General features: G+C 46.3%; 1 protein-coding gene across 2 annotated transcripts in view; it reads left to right on the top strand.

The window, feature by feature from the left end:
• The window catches only part of baiap2a (BAR/IMD domain containing adaptor protein 2a), a 190,620-nt gene that overhangs the window by 132,671 nt on the left and 37,470 nt on the right, over nt 1-20,479 (top strand). For both annotated transcript variants that reach the window (XM_065010765.1, XM_065010766.1), the window contains exons 4-6: nt 6,534-6,595; nt 8,818-8,889; nt 17,927-18,064. In XM_065010765.1, coding sequence (XP_064866837.1) covers nt 6,534-6,595; nt 8,818-8,889; nt 17,927-18,064 — 272 coding nt within the window. The remainder of the gene's footprint in view (nt 1-6,533; nt 6,596-8,817; nt 8,890-17,926; nt 18,065-20,479) is intronic.

Genomic DNA, 20,479 nt, shown 5'->3' with positions numbered 1-20,479 from the left:
CAACTCCAGCATCATGCAGCGTGTCTCCACCTGCTTGACATCTGAACAACTCCAGCATCCTGCAGCGTGTCTCCACCTGCTTGACATCTGAACAACTCCAGCATCCTGCAGCGTGTCTCCACCTGCTTAACATCGGTATTATTCATTCCTGCTTTATTCCAAAACATCATGCAACATATTTTCCCTTCATCCTATAGGTCTTCTGTTGTAAACAACGTGCCTGTTGAGGAAATCATGGGTTGTACTCCGTAGGAATAAAATTAAACCGAGTGAAACGGGGGAGTACTGTGTGTGTGTGTGTGTGTGTGTGTGTGTGTGTGTGTGTGTGTGTGTGTGAGATAACGTTGTCTGTATGGCCATTCCTCCAATTGCTACCCATTTGTTAATTGATCCAGCCACTAAGACCCGACCAACAGAATGCCCGGCTCCCTAAGCCCCTGGGGACTGTGATCAGGGGATCAGTATTATCTGTAATCGGCTTAGCAGGCCTGCCTGACAGGATGTTATGGCCTGCTCTTGTGCTTCTTGGATCGACAGACGATCAGTGTTGTAACACTCACTCAGGAAACATCTCCATAGTCTTAGAAACGCTTCCTCTGCTTCGACAGACAGACAGACAGACAGACACAGTCCAGTCTAAACCCCACTGATACGTTCTTTCTGATGAGATACAGACCAGTCTAAACCCCACTGATAAGTTCTGTCTGATGAGATACAGACCAGTCTAAACCCCACTGATATACATGCTGTCTGAGATACAGACCAGTCTAAACCCCACTGATACGTTCTGTCTGATGAGATACAGACCAGTCTAAACCCCACTGATATACGTGCTGTCTGAGATACAGACCAGTCTAAACCCCACTGATATACATGCTGTCTGAGATACAGACCAGTCTAAACCCCACTGATACGTTCTTTCTGTTGAGATACAGACCAGTCTAAACCCCACTGATACGTTCTGTCTGAGATACAGACCAGTCTAAACCCCACTGATACGTTCTGTCTGAGATACAGACCAGTCTAAACCCCACTGATACGTTCTGTCTGATGAGATACAGACCAGTCTAAACCCCACTGATACGTTCTGTCTGATGAGATACAGACCAGTCTAAACCCTACTGATACGTTCTGTCTGATGAGATACAGACCAGTCTAAACCCCACTGATACGTTCTGTCTGAGATACAGACCAGTCTAAACTTTACTGATACGTTCTGTCTGATGAGATACAGACCAGTCTAAACCCCACTGGTACGTTCTGTCTGAGATACAGACCAGTCTAAACTTTACTGATACGTTCTGTCTGAGATACAGACCAGTCTAAACTTTACTGATACGTTCTGTCTGAGATACAGACCAGTCTAAACCCCACTGATACGTTCTGTCTGAGATACAGACCAGTCTAAACTTTACTGATACGTTCTGTCTGATGAGATACAGACCAGTCTAAACCCCACTGATACTTTCTGTCTGAGATACAGACCAGTCTAAACCCCACTGATACGTTCTGTCTGATGAGATACAGACCAGTCTAAACCCCACTGATACGTTCTGTCTGAGATACAGACCAGTCTAAACCCCACTGATACGTTCTGTCTGAGATACAGACCAGTCTAAACCCCACTGATACGTTCTGTCTGAGATACAGACCAGTCTAAACCCCACTGATACGTTCTGTCTGAGATACAGACCAGTCTAAACCCCACTGATACGTTCTGTCTGAGATACAGACTAGTCTAAACTTTACTGATACGTTCTGTCTGATGAGATACAGACCAGTCTAAACCCCACTGATACGTTCTGTCTGATGAGATACAGACCAGTCTAAACCCCACTGATACGTTCTGTCTGATGAGATACAGACCAGTCTAAACTTTACTGATACGTTCTGTCTGAGATACAGACCAGTCTAAACCCCACTGATACGTTCTGTCTGAGATACAGACCAGTCTAAACTTTACTGATACGTTCTGTCTGAGATACAGACCAGTCTAAACCCCACTGATATGTTCTGTCTGAGATACAGACCAGTCTAAACCCCACTGATACGTTCTGTCTGAGATACAGACCAGCCTAAACTTTACTGATACGTTCTGTCTGAGATACAGACCAGTCTAAACCCCACTGATACGTTCTGTCTGATGAGATACAGACCAGTCTAAACCCCACTGATACGTTCTGTCTGATGAGATACAGACCAGTCTAAACCCCACTGATACGTTCTGTCTGATGAGATACAGACCAGTCTAAACCCCACTGATACGTTCTGTCTGAAATACAGACCAGTCTAAACCCCACTGATACGTTCTGTCTGATGAGATACAGACCAGTCTAAACCCCACTGATACGTTCCGTCTGATGAGATACAGACCAGTCTAAACCCCACTGATACGTTCTGTCTGATGAGATACAGACATAACATTAGAACTGAGATGGATCAGAGTCTTAACATTAGAACTGAGATGGATCAGAGTCTTAACATTAGAACTGAGATGGATCAGAGTCTTAACATTAGAACTGAGATGGATCAGAGTCTTAACATTAGAACTGAGATGGATCAGAGTCTTAACATTAGAACTGAGATGGATCAGAGTCTTAACATTAGAACTGAGATGGATCAGAGTCTTAACATTAGAACTGAGATGGATCAGAGTCTTAACATTAGAACTGAGATGGATCAGAGTCTTAACATTAGAACTGAGATGGATCAGAGTCTTTAAACATTAGAACTGAGATGGTTCAGGCACCATCTTCTTAACATCAGATGGTTCTGAGGACTTGATGGAAGTTGTTCTCATCATTCCTTTGAGTTCTCTGATAGAACTTTAAGAATTTCAGTTTCAAACGATGTCTAAGGTTTGAAGACTTCGACTCTTTAATGTTCTTTAGTAACGGGTCATCAAACACAGAACAATAAGACTAGTTTTGACTTTGTGGTAGAGGTTCTTTACAAATATTTCACACATTTAATAAATGTGCTATTTGAAAATGTATTTCCATTATAAATGGCTTTGCTTTAATCAGAAATTTACTTTGGGTCTGACTATTTTACCCATGTGTATTTAGAGTAGAAACGTAGTCTAGTCCATAGTCCTCTGGTGTTAACCTCTTGAAACTCCCGTATCCGGGAGCGTAAGCATAGCCTCAAATGAATTAGCATAACACAGTGGACATAAATACCCCTAGAAACTTTTCCTATTCATGAAAATCGCAAATGAAATGAATTAAATATATTCAAACACAAGCTTAGCCTTTTGTTAACTTAACAACACTGTCATCTCAGATTTTCAAAATATGCGTTACAGTTAACGCTAGACAAGCATTTGTGTAAGTTTATCATGGCATAATGCTATGCTAGGCTCTGCTGGCAGCAGGCAACATTTTCACGAAAATAAGAAAAGCAACCAAATTAAATAATTTACCTTTGAAGAACTTCGGATGCTTTCACTCAGGAGACTCCCAGTTAGATAGCAAATGTTCCTTTTTTCCAAAAAGATTATTTTTGTAGGCGAAATAGCTCCCGTTTGTTCATCATGCTTGGCTGAGAAATCAACCGGAAAATGCTACCACTACAACGCCAAACTTTTTTCAAAATTAACTCCATAATATCGGCAGAAACACGGCAAACGTTGTTTAGGATCCATCCTCAAGGTGATTTTAACATTTATATTCAATAATATATCTGTTGAGGCAATTGGTTTCTCATAAGAAGCGATTGGAAAAATGGCTACCTCAGTATTTTACGCAAGATTTTCTGCGGAAGACACCATGTGACCATTTGCTATATATGGTCCCTTACGGCTATTCTTCAATGGAAATGCGTAAAAAGACATCACAATGCTGTAGACACCTTGGGGAATACGTGGAAAACGTAAGCTCATTCGTAGCTCATTCACAGCCATATAAGGAATCATTGGCATGAGGCGGTTTCAAAAAATGCGGCACTTCCTGGTTGGATTTTTATCTGGGTTTCGCCTGTAACATCAGTTCTGTTGCAATCACAGACAATATCTTTGCAGTTTTGGAAACGTCAGAGTGTTTTCTATCCAAAGCTGTCAATTATATGCATAGTCGAACATCTTTTCGTGACAAAATATCTTGTTTAAAACGGGAACGTTTTTCGTCCCAAAAATGTAATTGCGCCCCCTAATGCTTGGACTTGGTAATGGGAACCTGTTTCCATCCTCTTTGTAATGTCTCTCTCTTTTTCTCTCTTTCTGTCTCTCTCTCTCTCTCTGTATTTCTGTTTCTCTCTTTGTATTTCTGTCTCTCAAGGTCTGTCCTTCTCAATCTAGATATGTTGTTCCTTTTCTTTACAATGCATTGCATAATCAGAAGAGGCAGCGTGTAGGTATATTAAAAACACCAGGACCAATCTTCCACTGGCTGCATGACTCTCCCTCTCCTTCTTTAGTTCTCTCTCTTACTCCTCTTCGTTTGGAGATTAACTGTTGTTTTTTGTTTATTATTTGTCATATTGCCAATATAAAGATCAACCAACCAATATGTTTGATCTCCACATAAAACAACAGCAGTTATATAAAGTTTGAATAATATATATTTTTTGCTTGTACCACTTTTTGAAGTTTCTTTCACTACAACTTCTTTAGAAGATGTCCTTCTCGTTTATTTGCATCATTTCCTTCCCTCCTCCTTTCCTTTCTGTCTTGTTTAATGTGTCATGTGTTTCCTGTTGAGACATCCAAATGTTCCACCATGCACCATTCTGGCTACCAGTCTGTCCTCTGTCTGTTAGTGCGTCTGTTGTGTCGTTGTGTTGCTGCATGGGCTCTCTGCACACTGGGATCTCTCTTGCTCTCTCTCTCCTGCTCTCTCTCTCTCCCCTCTCCTGCTCTCTCTCCCCTCTCCTGCTCTCTCTCTCCCCCTCTCCTGCTCTCTCTCTCCCCCTCTCCTGCTCTCTCTCCCCCTCTCCTGCTCTCTCCCCCTCTCCTGCTCTCTCTCCCCCTCTCCTGCTCTCTCCCCCCTCTCCTGCTTTCTCTCCCCACTCTCCTGCTCTCTCTCCCCCTCTCCTGCCCCTTCTCCTGCTCTCTCTTGCTCTCTCCCCCTCTCTTGCTCTCTCCCCCTCTCTTGCTCTCTCCCCCTCTCCTGCTCTCTCCCCCTCTCCTGCTCTCTCCCCCTCTCCTGCTCTCTCTCTCCCCTCCTGCTCTCCCTCTCCCCTCTCCTGCTCTCTCTCTCTCCCCCTCTCCTGCTCTCTCTCTCTCCCCCTCCTGCTCTCTCTCTCCCCTCTCCTGCTCTCTCTCTCTCCCCTCTCCTGCTCTCTCTCTCGCCCCTCTCCTGCTCTCTCTCCCCCTCTCCTGCTCTCTCTCCCCCTCTCCTGCTCTCTCCCCCTCTCCTGCTTTCTCTCCCCCACTCTCCTGCTCTCTCTCCCCCTCTCTGCCCCTTCTCCTGCTCTCTCTTGCTCTCTCCCCCTCTCTTGCTCTCTCCCCCTCTCTTGCTCTCTCCCCCTCTCCTGCTCTCTCCCCCTCTCCTGCTCTCTCCCCCTCTCCTGCTCTCTCCCCCTCTCCTGCTCTCTCTCCCCCTCTCCTGCTCTCTCCCCCTCTCCTGCTCTCTCCCCCTCTCCTGCTCTCTCCCCCTCTCCTGCTCTCTCTCTCCCCTCTCCTGCTCTCTCTCTCCCCCTCTCCTGCTCTCTCTCTCTCTCCCTCTCCTGCTCTCTCTCTCTCCCCTCTCCTGCTCTCTCTCTCCCCTCTCCTGCTCTCTCTCTCTCCCCTCTCCTGCTCTCTCTCTCTCCCCTCTCCTGCTCTCTCTCTCCCCTCTCCTGCTCTCTCTCCCCCTCTCTCTGCTCTTGCTCCCCCCTCTTGCTCTCTCCCCCTCTGCTTGCTCTCTCCCCCTCTCCTGCTCTCTCCTGCTCTCTCCCCCTCTCCTGCTCTCTCCTGCTCTCTCCCCCCTCTCCTTCTCTCTCCCCCCTCTCCTGCTCTCTCTCTCTCCCCTCTCCTGCTCTCTCTCTCTCTCCCCTCTCCTGCTCTCTCTCTCTCTCCCCTCTCCTGCTCTCTCTCTCTCTCCCCCTCTCCTGCTCTCTCTCTCTCTCCCCTCTCCTGCTCTCTCTCTCTCTCCCCTCTCCTGCTCTCTCTCTCTCTCCCTCTCCTGCTCTCTCTCTCCCTCTCCTGCTCTTTCTCTCCCCTCTCCTGCTCTCTCTCCCCCTCTCTTGCTCTCTCTCCCCCTCTCTTGCTCTCTCCCCCTCTCTTGCTCTCTCCCCCTCTCTTGCTCTCTCCCTCTCTTGCTCCCCCCTCTCTTGCTCTCTCCCCCTCTCCTGCTCTCTCTCTCCCCTCTCCTGCTCTCTTTCTCCCCTCTCCTGCTCTCTTTCTCCCCTCTCCTGCTCTCTCTCTCTCCTCTCCTGCTCTCCTCCCTCACTCGCTCTCTCTCTCTCCTCTCCTGCTCGCTCTTTCTCTCTCCTCTCCTGCTCTCTCTCTCTCCTCTCTCGCTCTCCTCCCTCACTCGCTCTCTCCTCCCACTCTCTCCCCTGTCTGCAGTGAGGGATGTTTGTTGACATCTGCTCTGTGTGTTTCTCTTTAGGGGACGTGCTGTTTCAGATGGCTGAGGTCCACAGACAGATCCAAGTACAGCTAGAGGAGATGGTGGGTATATGAACCTTCATAAGGACTTTATGACACATTCATAAGCAGATTGTTGGAGGAGATGGTGGGTATATGAACCTTCATAAGGACTTTATGACACATTCATAAGCAGATTGTTGGAGGAGATGGTGGGTATATGAACCTTCATAAGGACTTTATGACACATTCATAAGCAGATTGCTAGAGGAGATGGTGGGTATATGAACCTTCATAAGGACTTTATGACACATTCATAAGCAGATTGCTAGAGGAGATGGTGGGTATATGAACCTTCATAAGGACTTTATGACACAATCATAAGCAGATTGCTAGAGGAGATGGTGGGTATATGAACCTTCATAAGGACTTTATGACACAATCATAAGCAGATTGCTAGAGGAGATGGTTTACTGTAGGAATAGAGGTCAAATAACTTTGATTTAAATGCTGAGCTGTAGTCTAAGAACAGCATTGTTATGTAGGTGTTCCTTCTGTCCAGGTGGGAAAGGGCAGTGTGGAGTAAAGTAGAGATTGTGTCGTCTGTTGGGGAGGTTCGCAAATTAGAGTGGGTCCAGGGTGTCTGGGATGATGGTGTTGATGTGAGCCATGACAAGTCTTTCAAAGCAGTTCATGGCTACAGATGTGGGTGCTACGGGGCGATAGTCATTTAGACTAGTTACCGTGGTGTTCTTGGGCACAGGGACTATGGTGGTCAGTGAAGACACTTGCAAGCTGGTCAGCGCATGCGCCGAGTATGCATCATGGTAATCCGTCTGGCCCTGTTAATGTTAACCTGTTTCAAGGTCTTACTCACATTGGCTACGGCGAGTGTGATCACACAGTTGTCTGGAACAGCTGGTGCTCTCATGCATGATTCAGTGTTGCTTGCCTCGAAGCGAGCATAGAAGGTATTTATCTCGTCTGGTAGGCTTGCGTCACCGGGCAGCTCGCGGCTGGGTTTCCCTTTGTAATGCGTGATAGTTTGTAAGCCCTGCCACAATAAAGACACGCCCCCTCCCCTGAGCGTACCTGAAGCTGCTGTTCTGTCCTGTTAATAAAGACACGCCCCCTCCCCTGAGCGTACCTGAAGCTGCTGTTCTGTCCTGTTAATAAAGACACGCCCCCTCCCCTGAGCGTACCTGAAGCTGCTGTTCTGTCCTGTTAATAAAGACACGCCCCCTCCCCTGAGCGTACCTGAAGCTGCCGTTCTGTCCTGTTAATAAAGACACGCCCCCTCCCCTGAGCGTACCTGAAGCTGCCGTTCTGTCCTGTTAATAAAGACACGCCCCCTCCCCTGAGCGTACCTGAAGCTGCCGTTCTGTCCTGTTAATAAAGACACGCCCCCTCCCCTGAGCGTACCTGAAGCTGCCATTCTGTCCTGTTAATAAAGACACGCCCCCTCCCCTGAGCGTACCTGAAGCTGCCGTTCTGTCCTGTTAATAAAGACACGCCCCCCCCTGAGCGTACCTGAAGCTGCTGTTCTGTCCTGTTAATAAAGACACGCCCCCTCCCCTGAGCGTACCTGAAGCTGCTGTTCTGTCCTGTTAATAAAGACACGCCCCCTCCCTGAGCGTACCTGAAGCTGCTGTTCTGTCCTGTTAATAAAGACACGCCCCCTCCCCTGAGCGTACCTGAAGCTGCCGTCCTGTTAATAAAGACACGCCCCCTCCCCTGAGCGTACCTGAAGCTGCTGTTCTGTCCTGTTAATAAAGACACGCCCCCTCCCCTGAGCGTACCTGAAGCTGCTGTTCTGTCCTGTTAATAAAGACACGCCCCCCCCTGAGCGTACCTGAAGCTGCTGTTCTGTCCTGTTAATAAAGACACGCCCCCTCCCCTGAGCGTACCTGAAGCTGCCGTTCTGTCCTGTTAATAAAGACACGCCCCCTCCCCTGAGCGTACCTGAAGCTGCTGTTCTGTCCTGTTAATAAAGACACGCCCCCTCCCCTGAGCGTACCTGAAGCTGCTGTTCTGTCCTGTTAATAAAGACACGCCCCCTCCCCTGAGCATACCTGAAGCTGCTGTTCTGTCCTGCCGATGGATAGAAAAAACAGCTGTTGTAAAACCAGCGTTATCAGCATGTATTTGTGTTATTCTAAGGCTTCGAATATATGATGTTCCTCCTATATGATCACATGGTCAGGATGAACACCTGGTCCTAACTCTGTTCTGTTGTGAGAGTGATGTCACCGCTAACCCTGTGCTTCTCTACACCCCTCAATCTCTCCATCTGTCTGTCCATGCAGCTGAAGTCTTTCCACAACGAGCTGCTGTCTGAGCTGGAGAAGAAGGTTGAGCTGGATGCTCGTTACCTGACGGTGAGCATCTGACTAAATGGCTGAAACACACACACACACACACACACACACACACACACTAGGGCTGTGACGATATCCGTATCGCAATGGTTTTTCCATGCCAACAATGAAAACACAAAGCATATTTAACTCTTTGTTCCTTTTAGAAACCTGCTGTAGAATATTGTGTTCTGTAGCTTGGGGGAAAATACAAAGCATATTTAACTCTTTGTTCCTTTTAGAAACCTGCTGTAGAATATTGTGTTCTGTAGCTTGGGGGAAAATACGGGACTCTGGATGACAACATAATGATGTTTGTTTCCAACATTCTGTTTTCCTGCAGAAGTTTTAAATCCGCTTTGTTTTCTGTTTCCTTCCCAACATACTAACAAACTAACAAACACACTAACGATTTTCATCCCGGCCCAAACACACACACTTTGTGTTTGAACAGCTACACTTTCACCTACTGTCCCCCGTCAGCACCACAGTTATTCAGCACCACAGTTATTCAGACCATGTCTGTCTTTCACCTACTGTCCCCCGTCAGCACCACAGTTATTCAGCACCACAGTTATTCAGACCATGTCTGTCTTTCACCTACTGTCCCCTGTCAGCACCACAGTTATTCAGACCATGTCTGTCTTTCACCTACTGTCCCCCGTCAGCACAGTTATTCAGCACCACAGTTATTCAGCACCACAGTTATTCAGCACCACAGTTATTCAGACCATGTCTATCTTTCACCTACTGTCCACCTTCACCACATTTATTCAGCACCACAGTTATGCAGCACCACAGTTATTCAGACCATGTCTGTCTTTCACCTACTGTCCCCCGTCAGCACCACAGTTATTCAGCACCACAGTTATTCAGACCATGTCTGTCTTTCACCTACTGTCCACCTTCACCACAGTTATTCAGCACCACAGTTATTCAGACCATGTCTGTCTTTCACCTACTGTCCCCCGTCAGCACCACAGTTATTCAGCACCACAGTTATTCAGACCATGTCTGTCTTTCACCTACTGTCCCCCGTCAGCACCACAGTTATTCAGCACCACAGTTATTCAGACCATGTCTGTCTTTCACCTACTGTCCCCCGTCAGCACCACAGTTATTCAGCACCACAGTTATTCAGACCATGTCTGTCTTTCACCTACTGTCCCCCGTCAGCACAGTTATTCAGCACCACAGTTATTCAGCACCACAGTTATTCAGCACCACAGTTATTCAGACCATGTCTATCTTTCACCTACTGTCCACCTTCACCACATTTATTCAGCACCACAGTTATTCAGACCATGTCTGTCTTTCACCTACTGTCCCCCGTCAGCACCACAGTTATTCAGCACCACAGTTATTCAGCACCACAGTTATTCAGACCATGTCTGTCTTTCACCTACTGTCCACCTTCACCACAGTTATTCAGACCATGTCTGTCTTTCACCTACTGTCCACCTTCACCACAGTTATTCAGCACCACAGTTATTCAGCACCATTATTCAGTTATTCAGCACCACAGTTATTCAGACCATGTCTTTTTCACCTACTGTCCCCTTCACCACAGTTATTCAGCACCACAGTTATTCAGCACCACAGTTATTCAGACCATGTCTGTCTTTCACCTACTGTCCACCTTCACCACAGTTATTCAGCACCACAGTTATTCAGCACCACAGTTATTCAGCACCACAGTTATTCAGCACCACAGTTATTCAGACCATGTCTGTCTTTCACCTACTGTCCACCTTCACCACCGTTATTCAGAACCACAGTTATTCAGACCATGTCTTTGCCAAAGTGTTTGGTGTTCTTATTCTGGACCTCCATTTAAACAGTACGGCTCCTTTTCCTGAAAATGAAGCTTTTGAGAAAACAACTCTTTAGAATATTTAGAAATGACATAACCAATAAGCAAAGAGAGAATTATAACATTTCCTGCAGCATGCATTGAAGTCTGAAGCAGCAGGAGTGATATACTTAGAATGAGTGGGCTGTGAGCGGGCTGCAACCAGCCAACTCCATGTGGAGGAGCAGCAGTGTGGCTGTGCTACAGGTTAGGGGGACGAGGTGGTGTTGTCATCATCATACACCATTGTACTAGCTGTACAATTAGACTGTTGGGTATGCTAGTTATAGCATTAGACTGTTGGGTATGCTAGTTATAGCATTAGACTGTTGGGTATGCTAGTTATAGCATTAGACTGTTGGGTATGCTAGTTATAGCATTAGAATGTTGGGTATGCTAGTTATAGCATTAGACTGTTGGGTATGCTAGTTATAGCACGACTGTTGGGTATGCTAGTTATAGCATTAGACTGTTGGGTATGCTAGTTATAGCATTAGACTGTTGGGTATGCTAGTTGGTTATGCTAGTTATAGCATTAGACTGTTGGTTATGCTAGTTATAGCATTAGACTGTTGGGTATGCTAGTTATAGCATTAGACTGTTGGGTATGCTAGTTATAGCATTAGACTGTTGGGTATGCTAGTTATAGCATTAGACTGTTGGGTATGCTAGTTATAGCATTAGACTGTTGGGTATGCTAGTTATAGCATTAGACTGTTGGGTATGCTAGTTATAGCATTAGACTGTTGGGTATGCTAGTTATAGCATTAGACTGTTGGGTATGCTAGTTATAGCATTAGAATGTTGGGTATGCTAGTTATAGCATTAGACTGTTGGGTATGCTAGTTATAGCACTAGACTGTTGGGTATGCTAGTTATAGCATTAGACTGTTGGGTATGCTAGTTATAGCATTAGACTGTTGGGTATGCTAGTTATAGCACTAGACTGTTGGTTATGCTAGTTATAGCATTAGACTGTTGGTTATGCTAGTTATAGCATTAGACTGTTGGGTATGCTAGTTATAGCATTAGACTGTTGGGTATGCTAGTTATAGCATTAGACTGTTGGGTATGCTAGTTATAGCATTAGACTGTTGGGTATGCTAGTTATAGCATTAGACTGTTGGGTATGCTAGTTATAGCATTAGACTGTTGGGTATGCTAGTTATAGCATTAGACTGTTGGGTATGCTAGTTATAGCATTAGACTGTTGGGTATGCTAGTTATAGCATTAGACTGTTGGGTATGCTAGTTATAGCACTAGACTGTTGGGTATGCTAGTTATAGCACTAGACTGTTGGGTATGCTAGTTATAGCATTAGACTGTTGGGTATGCTAGTTATAGCATTAGACTGTTGGGTATGCTAGTTATAGCATTAGACTGTTGGCTACGCTAGTTATAGCATTAGACTGTTGGCTACGCTAGTTATAGCATTAGACTGTTGGGTACGCTAGTTGTAGCATTAGACTGTTGCGTACGCTAGCTGTAGCATTAGACTGTTGCGTACGCTAGCTGTAGCATTAGACTTTGTTGAGTACGCTAGCTGTAGCATTAGCCTGTTGGGTACGCTAGCTGTAGCATTAGTCTGTTGTGTACGCTAGCTGTAGCATTAGCCTGTTGGGTACGCTAGCTGTAGCATTAGCCTGTTGGGTACGCTAGCTGTAGCATTAGCCTGTTGGGTATGCTAGCTGTAGCATTAGCCTGGTGGGTATGCTACGCCAGGGTACCCCAATTGGCGGCCCGCAGGGTTTCTATCTGAGCCAAAAAAAGTAGTGTGTATATATATATATATATATATATATATATTTATTTTTTTTTTTTTTATTATTATTTTTTTAAATTTATGTTCATTGTTGGAAATACTGTAAGACAGTAAAAACACCAGAAAATCATCTCCAAGTGATTTTATTTTAAGAAATCTGTTCCCAAGTATTCCCATGCATAATAGAGACGTGATCGTATACAAATACAAGCAAGGTTTCTGTCTGTTTCTCTGTGTGGACATCCAGGTTTCCCTCCAGCAGCCCTCTGCTCTCCATAGCTTGTTTGTCTCGGTTCTGTCCGGCTGTCTGTGGTCGGTCTTTCTTAGAATTCTATTATTATTTTTAAGTCCATTTTTTTTCTTCTCTCTGTCACACTGTTCTGTGGGCAACAGTGTGTACCACCCTATTCCCTATGTAGTGCACTACTGTTGACCAAAATCAATAGGGTTCTGGTTAAAAGTAGTGCACTGTATAGGCAATAGGATGCCATTTTGGATACTGCCAGTGAGTGTTCTGGGAACTCTTATGAGCCAATAGCTGATGTTAAATATGCCTCATTCTGCAGTAACTGGAGGCTATTCCCACAATGAATCTCTGTTTTTTATTTCCGCTATAGACCCATCAGAGGTGTTTCTGTTCCGTAACACTGATAAGAGATCAACGATCAATTGGTTCACTAATCCTCTGATGCTTATTGTTTTCAATAGGAAAACACACACACACACACACACACAGAAACACACACACTTTCTGAATGCCATCTGTCAAACAAGCCAGAGTCCTTATACATTATCACCCATCTCGAATGGCACCCTATTCCCTATATAGTGCACTACTACCCTATGGAATTTCATTAAAAGTAGTTGACTATCTAGGGCCCTCAAACTCAACTCTGGACCTTGAAGCCAGTTCCACTACTTTTTTGTTGTTGTTCATTGTTCCCCTCTAATCAGGCACTGACTTAGACCTGGTTAATTATCAGGTAGGACAGAACCAGCGGGCTCTGGACCTCGTAGGGTCCACTGTTGACCAAAATCAATAGGGTTCTGGTTAAAAGTAGTGCACTGTATAGGCAATAGGATGCCATTTTGGATACTGCCAGTGAGTGAGGGGATACTGCCCCTCTAATCAGGCACTGACTTAGACCTGGTTAATTATCAGGTAGGACAGAACCAGCGGGCTCTGGACCTCGTAGGGTAAGAGTTGAGTACCCCTGGAATAGGGAATAGTGTGCCATTTGGAACCTAGCCTTGTTTTGGGTATTAAAATGCCATCAATTCACAGTAATGAATTCCTTTTAAAAATGGCATCAATTCACAGTAATGAATTCCTTTTAAAAATGCCATCAGTGATAAGAGCAATGGTTTTGCTTTGAATTATTAATGTTTCTTGCGAGTCATTTCAGGAAAAACAGACATTTTCCATCAGGAAGGAAACTTGTTGTAGCTACACGACTCCCCATGGAGGAATCTCTCTCTGTCTCTCTCTGTCTCTCTCTCTCTCTCTCTCACACACACTGTCTCTCTCTCACTCTCTCTCTCTGTCTCTCTCTCTCACTCTCTCTCTCTGTCTCTCTCTCTCTGTCTCTCTCTCTCTCTCTCTCTCTCTCTCTCTCTCTCACACCGTCTCTCTCTCTCTCTCTCTCTCTCTCTCTCTCTGTCTCTCTCTGTCTCTCTCTCTCTCTCTCACACACACTGTCTCTCTCTCACTCTCACTCTCTCTCTCTGTCTCTCTCTCTCACTCTCTCTCTCTGTCTCTCTCTCTCTGTCTCTCTCTCTCTGTCTCTCTCACTCTCTGTCTCTCTCTCTCTCTGTCTCTCTCACTCTCTGTCTCTCTCTCTCTCTGTCTCTCTCTCTCTCTGTCTCTGTCTCTGTCTCTGTCTCTCTCTGTCTCTCTCTCTCTCACTCACTGACTTATACTCAGACAAAATCCCACTAATTTATCAGGCCTGCATTTTTAGAGCATCTTTTTGGTATATCTGAAAAGGGGTAGGCGGTAAACAACATGAACAAATAAAAGCCACCTGAAGACCTCGTCCCTTTTCCCACAACGAGACATGAAGGAGAGTCTGAGCCTGAAGACCTCGTCCCTTTTCCCACAACGAGACATGAAGGAGAGTCTGAGCCTGAAGACCTCGTCCCTTTTCCCACTACGAGACATGAAGGAGAGTCTGAGCCTGAAGACCTCGTCCCTTTTCCCACAACGAGACATGAAGGAGAGTCTGAGCCTGAAGACCTCGTCCCTTTTCCCACTACGAGACATGAAGGAGAGTCTGAGCCTGAAGACCTCGTCCCTTTTCCCAATACGAGACATGAAGGAGAGTCTGAGCCTGAAGACCTCGTCCCTTTTCCCACAATGAGACATGAAGGAGAGTCTGAGCCTGAAGACCTCGTCCCTTTTCCCACTACGAGACATGAAGGAGAGTCTGAGCCTGAAGACCTCGTCCCTTTTCCCACTACGAGACATGAAGGAGAGTCTGAGCCTGAAGACCTCGTCCCTTTTCCCACTACGAGACATGAAGGAGAGTCTGAGCCTGAAGACCTCGTCCCTTTTCCCACTACGAGACATGAAGGAGAGTCTGAGCCTGAAGACCTCGTCCCTTTTCCCACTACGAGACATGAAGGAGAGTCTGAGCCTGAAGACCTCGTCCCTTTTCCCACTACGAGACATGAAGGAGAGTCTGAGCCTGAAGACCTCGTCCCTTTTCCCACTACGAGACATGAAGGAGAGTCTGAGCCTGAAGACCTCGACCCTTTTCCCAATACGAGACATGAAGGAGAGTCTGAGCCTGAAGACCTCGTCCCTTTTCCCACAACGAGACATGAAGGAGAGTCTGAGCCTGAAGACCTCGTCCCTTTTCCCACTACGAGACATGAAGGAGAGTCTGAGCCTGAAGACCTCGTCCCTTTTCCCACTACGAGACATGAAGGAGAGTCTGAGCCTGAAGACCTCGTCCCTTTTCCCACTACGAGACATGAAGGAGAGTCTGAGCCTGAAGACCTCGTCCCTTTTCCCACTACGAGACATGAAGGAGAGTCTGAGCCTGAAGACCTCGTCCCTTTTCCCACTACGAGACATGAAGGAGAGTCTGAGCCTGAAGACCTCGTCCCTTTTCCCACTACGAGACATGAAGGAGAGTCTGAGCCTGAAGACCTCGTCCCTTTTCCCACAACGAGACATGAAGGAGAGTCTGAGCCTGAAGACCTCGTCCCTTTTCCCACAACGAGACATGAAGGAGAGTCTGAGCCTGAAGACCTCGTCCCTTTTCCCACTACGAGACATGAAGGAGAGTCTGAGCCTGAAGACCTCGTCCCTTTTCCCACTACGAGACATGAAGGAGAGTCTGAGCCTGAAGTCCTCGTCCCTTTTCCCACTACGAGACATGAAGGAGAGTCTGAGCCTGAAGACCTCGTCCCTTTTCCCACTACGAGACATGAAGGAGAGTCTGAGCCTGAAGACCTCGTCCCTTTTCCCACAACGAGACATGAAGGAGAGTCTGAGCCTGAAGACCTCGTCCCTTTTCCCACTACGAGACATGAAGGAGAGTCTGAGCCTGAAGACCTTGTCCCTTTTCCCACTACGAGACATGAAGGAGAGTCTGAGCCTGAAGACCTCGTCCCTTTTCCCACTACGAGACATGAAGGAGAGTCTGAGCCTGAAGACCTCGTCCCTTTTCCCACAACGAGACATGAAGGAGAGTCTGAGCCTGAAGACCTCGTCCCTTTTCCGACTACGAGACATGAAGGAGAGTCTGAGGAACCGGGTGGCGAAAGAGAATTCTACTTTTCACATTACACCCTTACCTTTCGTTGTGGCTTGGTCCGCAGCTCAAATTGAGCATCAGTATCACAGGAGCACAAACAATTCAACAATGACACACTTTTATTCTAAAACATATTTCACTATTGAATAATGCAATATTTCACAAGTCTGTACGTGCAGACAATTAAAGGGTTTATTGTCTCGTTTGTAGGCTACACGTTACGTTTTATCAAGACAAAAGCACAGAGTTGCTATAGCAGCAAGTCTTCAAGTACCGTTTGCCTGTCGGAAATGAACGATTCATCCTCTCAAACCAATATAAAGTACAATAGGCTTACTTTACAACAAACCAGGCTTCCTTGACTTATCTCTCTCCTCTCTCTCCTCTCTCTCTCTCTCTCTCTCTCTCTCTCTCTCTCTCTCTCTCTCTCTCTCTCTCTCTCTCTCTCTCTCTCTCTCTCTCTCTCTCTCTCTCTCTCTCTCTCTCTCTCTGTCTCTCTCTCTCTCTGTCTCTCTCTCTCTCTGTCTCTCTCTCTCTCTCTCTCTCTCTCTCTCTCTCTCTCTCTCTCTCTCTCTCTCTCTCTCTCTCTCTCTCTCTCTCTCTCTCTCTCTCTCTCTCTCTCTCTCTCTCTCTCTCCTCTCTGTCTCTCTCTCCTCTCTGTCTCTCTCTCTCCTCTCTGTCTCTCTCTCTCCTCTCTGTCTCTCTCTCTCCTCTCTGTCTCTCTCTCTCTCTCTGTCTCTCTCTCTCTCTCTCTCTCTCTCTGTCTCTCTGTCTCTCTGTCTCTCTCTCTCTCTCTCTCTCTCTCTCTCTGTCTCTCTGTCTCTCTCTCTCTCTCTCTCTTTCTCTTTCTCTTTCTCTCTGTCTCTCTCTCTGTCTCTCTCTTTCTCTTTCTCTTTCTCTGTCTGTCTCTCTCTCTCTCTCTCTCTGTCTCTCTCTCTCTCTCTGTCTCTCTCTCTCTCTGTCTCTCTCTCTCTCTCTGTCTGTCTGTCTGTCTGTAAAATGATTACTTGACCAGCATTGTACAACCGCTCTCAATCACTCACAGATGTCGGGGCTTGGACACGTTCCTGGAATGCCAAACGGTTGAACGGGAAAACTTACCATAGATTACCAATCCGCTGGACAAAGTTCCCATATAGATTACTAGTCAGAGACCAGTACAAAATTTACATTATCTCTATCCATAAAACCTCTTCCTGAGCCCCCCCCTCTGTTCCACACTGTGTGATCCTGATTCAACTGGTCAGCTCATCATCAAGCCCTTGCTGAGTTGAATCACATGTGTTAGTCATGGAATAGATCAGATTACTGGATGTGGCAGGGTGGGAGTGGGAGATAACGTGTTAATGTGAGGGAGGATCAGAACACACACACACATCATGGTAATCCTGATGAACCCTCCCATAATGGTCTGTCTCCAGTACTGCCACATGATAGACAGCTGTTGAGATGTGTTCAGACAGTTAAGATGACAGGGCTTCAGGAGGCTAATAGATGGTACACACAGGGCCTTAGAGAGACAAGCTCTAAAAGGGCAACTTGTTACATACTCTATGACAGATCCATATAGGGGGACATTGCCCCCTAGACACTGACCTAAGATAAACTCTAAAAGGGCAATTTGTTCTCCCCATTGCTGATAAACTAACTTTCTGTGTGCTCTCTCCTGCCCCCTTCAGGCTGCGTTGAAGAAGTACCAAGTGGAGCACAAGAGTAAGGGAGAGAGTCTGGAGAAGTGTCAGGCTGAACTGAAGAAACTCCGCAGGAAGAGCCAGGGCAGCAAGAACCCCTCCAAGTACGGAGAGAAGGAGATGCAGGTCAGTCTCTATGAAAGGGCCGACAGGCTCGGACAGACGCACGGCTACACGCATGGATGCACGCACACGCGGACAGACACATGGACACGCGGCTGCTCGCTCGCTCTCTCTCTCACTCACTCACTCACTCACTCACTCACTCACTCACTCACTCACTCACTCACTCACTCACTCACTCACTCACTCAAGGGATAAAGGGGTCAACACACACTTTTGCTCACCTCAGGTCCAGGTCTGTTTGTGCCATTTTAGCTAGCTTCAGATGAGTAGTTGGTTAACAGTCTGATGGCTAGCTTTAGATGGTTAATTGGTAGTACAGCTCCACCAGGCTGATGGCTAGCTTTAGATGGTTAGTTGGTAGTACAGCTCCACCAGGCTGATGGCTAGCTTTAGATGGTTAGTTGGTAGTACAGCTCCATCAGGCTGATTGATAGCTTTAGATGGTTAGTTGGTAGTACAGCTCCACCAGGCTGATGGCTAGCTTTAGATGGTTAGTTGGTAGTACAGCTCCACCAGGCTGATGGCTAGCTTTAGATGGTTAGTTGGTAGTACAGCTCCACCAGGCTGATGGCTAGCTTTAGATGGTTAGTTGGTAGTACAGCTCCACCAGGCTGATGGCTAGCTTTAGATGGTTAGTTGGTAATACAGCTCCCCCAGGCTGATGGCTAGCTTTAGATGGTTAGTTGGTAGTATAGCTCCACCAGGATGATGGCTAGCTTTAGATGGTTAGTTGGTAGTACAGCGCCACCAGGCTGATGGCTAGCTTTAGATGGTTAGTTGGTAGTACAGCGCCACCAGGCTGATGGCTAGCTTTAGATGGTTAGTTGGTAGTATAGCTCCACCAGGCTGATGGCTAGCTTTAGATGGTTAGTTGGTAGTACAGCTCCACCAGGCTGATGGCTAGCTTTAGATGGTTAGTTGGTAGTACAGCTCCACCAGGCTGATGGCTAGCTTTAGATGGTTAGTTGGTAGTTCAGCACACACACACAGGAAGTAAGAACACAAATGGTTTACTTGTCCTGTTTTGAAACCCTCACTCAGCTTTTTTTCTGTGTCTGTGTTACTCTGGCATGTATCAGTGATTGAAACACTCTGCTCAGGTCCCCTGTTACTGTAGCTCAGCCCACGGGGTTGGGCTGAACACTGTGTAAAAACAGGTCTGGTAGCTGTAGCAGGTTTGCTCTTGTAAATGTGTGATTCCAGAGTTAGTGTAAGACCTGCAGTGTGGTGAGGGGTAGCCAGACAGAACTGTCAGAGTTAGTGTAAGACCTGCAGTGTAGTGAGGGGTAGCCAGACAGAACTGTCAGAGTTAGTGTAAGACCTGCAGTGTAGTGAGCGGTAGCCAGACAGAACTGTCAGAGTTAGTATAAGACCTGCAGTGTGGTGAGGGGTAGCCAGACATAACTGTCAGAGTTAGGAGACATCTAGCTGATCCATACTAAAGCTGGAAGCCTGACTGCTGCTGTGAGACGTGATGCAGATGCTGTTCAGGGACCATCAATAACATTTATTTAAATCAATCAAATGTATTTATAAAGCCCTTTTTACATCAGCCGATGTCCCAAAGTGCTGTACAGAAACCCAGCCAAAAGAAAAGCAGAGAGTTAGAGAGTTGAAAACATCAGGTCCGGGACAAGGTGATTGAGTAAAAAGCCCCCACACCACTAGAGGAATATCTTCAAACCACCAACTTACTACCCTGAGACAAGGCAGAGTACAGACCATGAAGATCTCCCCCTCACGGTGCGAACCCGAGGGGGGCGCCAACCCGGACCGGAAGATCACATCAGCGATGCACCCCTCCTAGGGGGAGCTTTTCATGTTTTGCTGGGCTCCCCTGTTACCTCTCCTGGATGCTCCAGCCCTTCCTCTGATGACAGGGACAGGCTAGAAGTGTTAGATGTGGCTTGCCACTGTGTGATGTTGGGACGATAAGCATTTCGCTACGTGTGTATGTGACCAATAACATGTGATTTGATTTGATGAGGTTCTATCTATTCAAAGCATAGTTAGAAGATATTGAGCATCAAAGTTTTCAAATCCCAGATCTCAGAACTGTTTTGTAGTGACTTCTTCTTCTTTCATAACCCATTAAGGTCCTCACCTTAAAGGTTCCTAAAGTGCAGAGTATCAAAACCCTGAGACATTTGTAAATTTATCATTTTTAGAGGGGTGCAATTGCAGATAGAACCTTTTAAGGTTGAACCCAGATTTATATTTCAGAGCCGTAAGGTCCTATCTGACACAGTCCAGTTTTTAGACATGTTCAGTTTTTACTGGCAAAGACGTGTTGTTCTGATTGGTCCCTCTGTATTTGTTCAGGCTTTTGATTGGCTTGCATTGGGGTTTATGCAGATAGAACTTTCTAGTCTAGTACTTTTTCAAGAACCATCCGTATATGTATATGGGACTAAT

Source organism: Oncorhynchus nerka, linkage group LG26 (genome assembly GCF_034236695.1).
Source record: "Oncorhynchus nerka isolate Pitt River linkage group LG26, Oner_Uvic_2.0, whole genome shotgun sequence".
Lineage (NCBI taxonomy): Eukaryota > Metazoa > Chordata > Actinopteri > Salmoniformes > Salmonidae > Oncorhynchus > Oncorhynchus nerka.
This window is presented reverse-complemented; position numbering and strand designations above follow the sequence as displayed.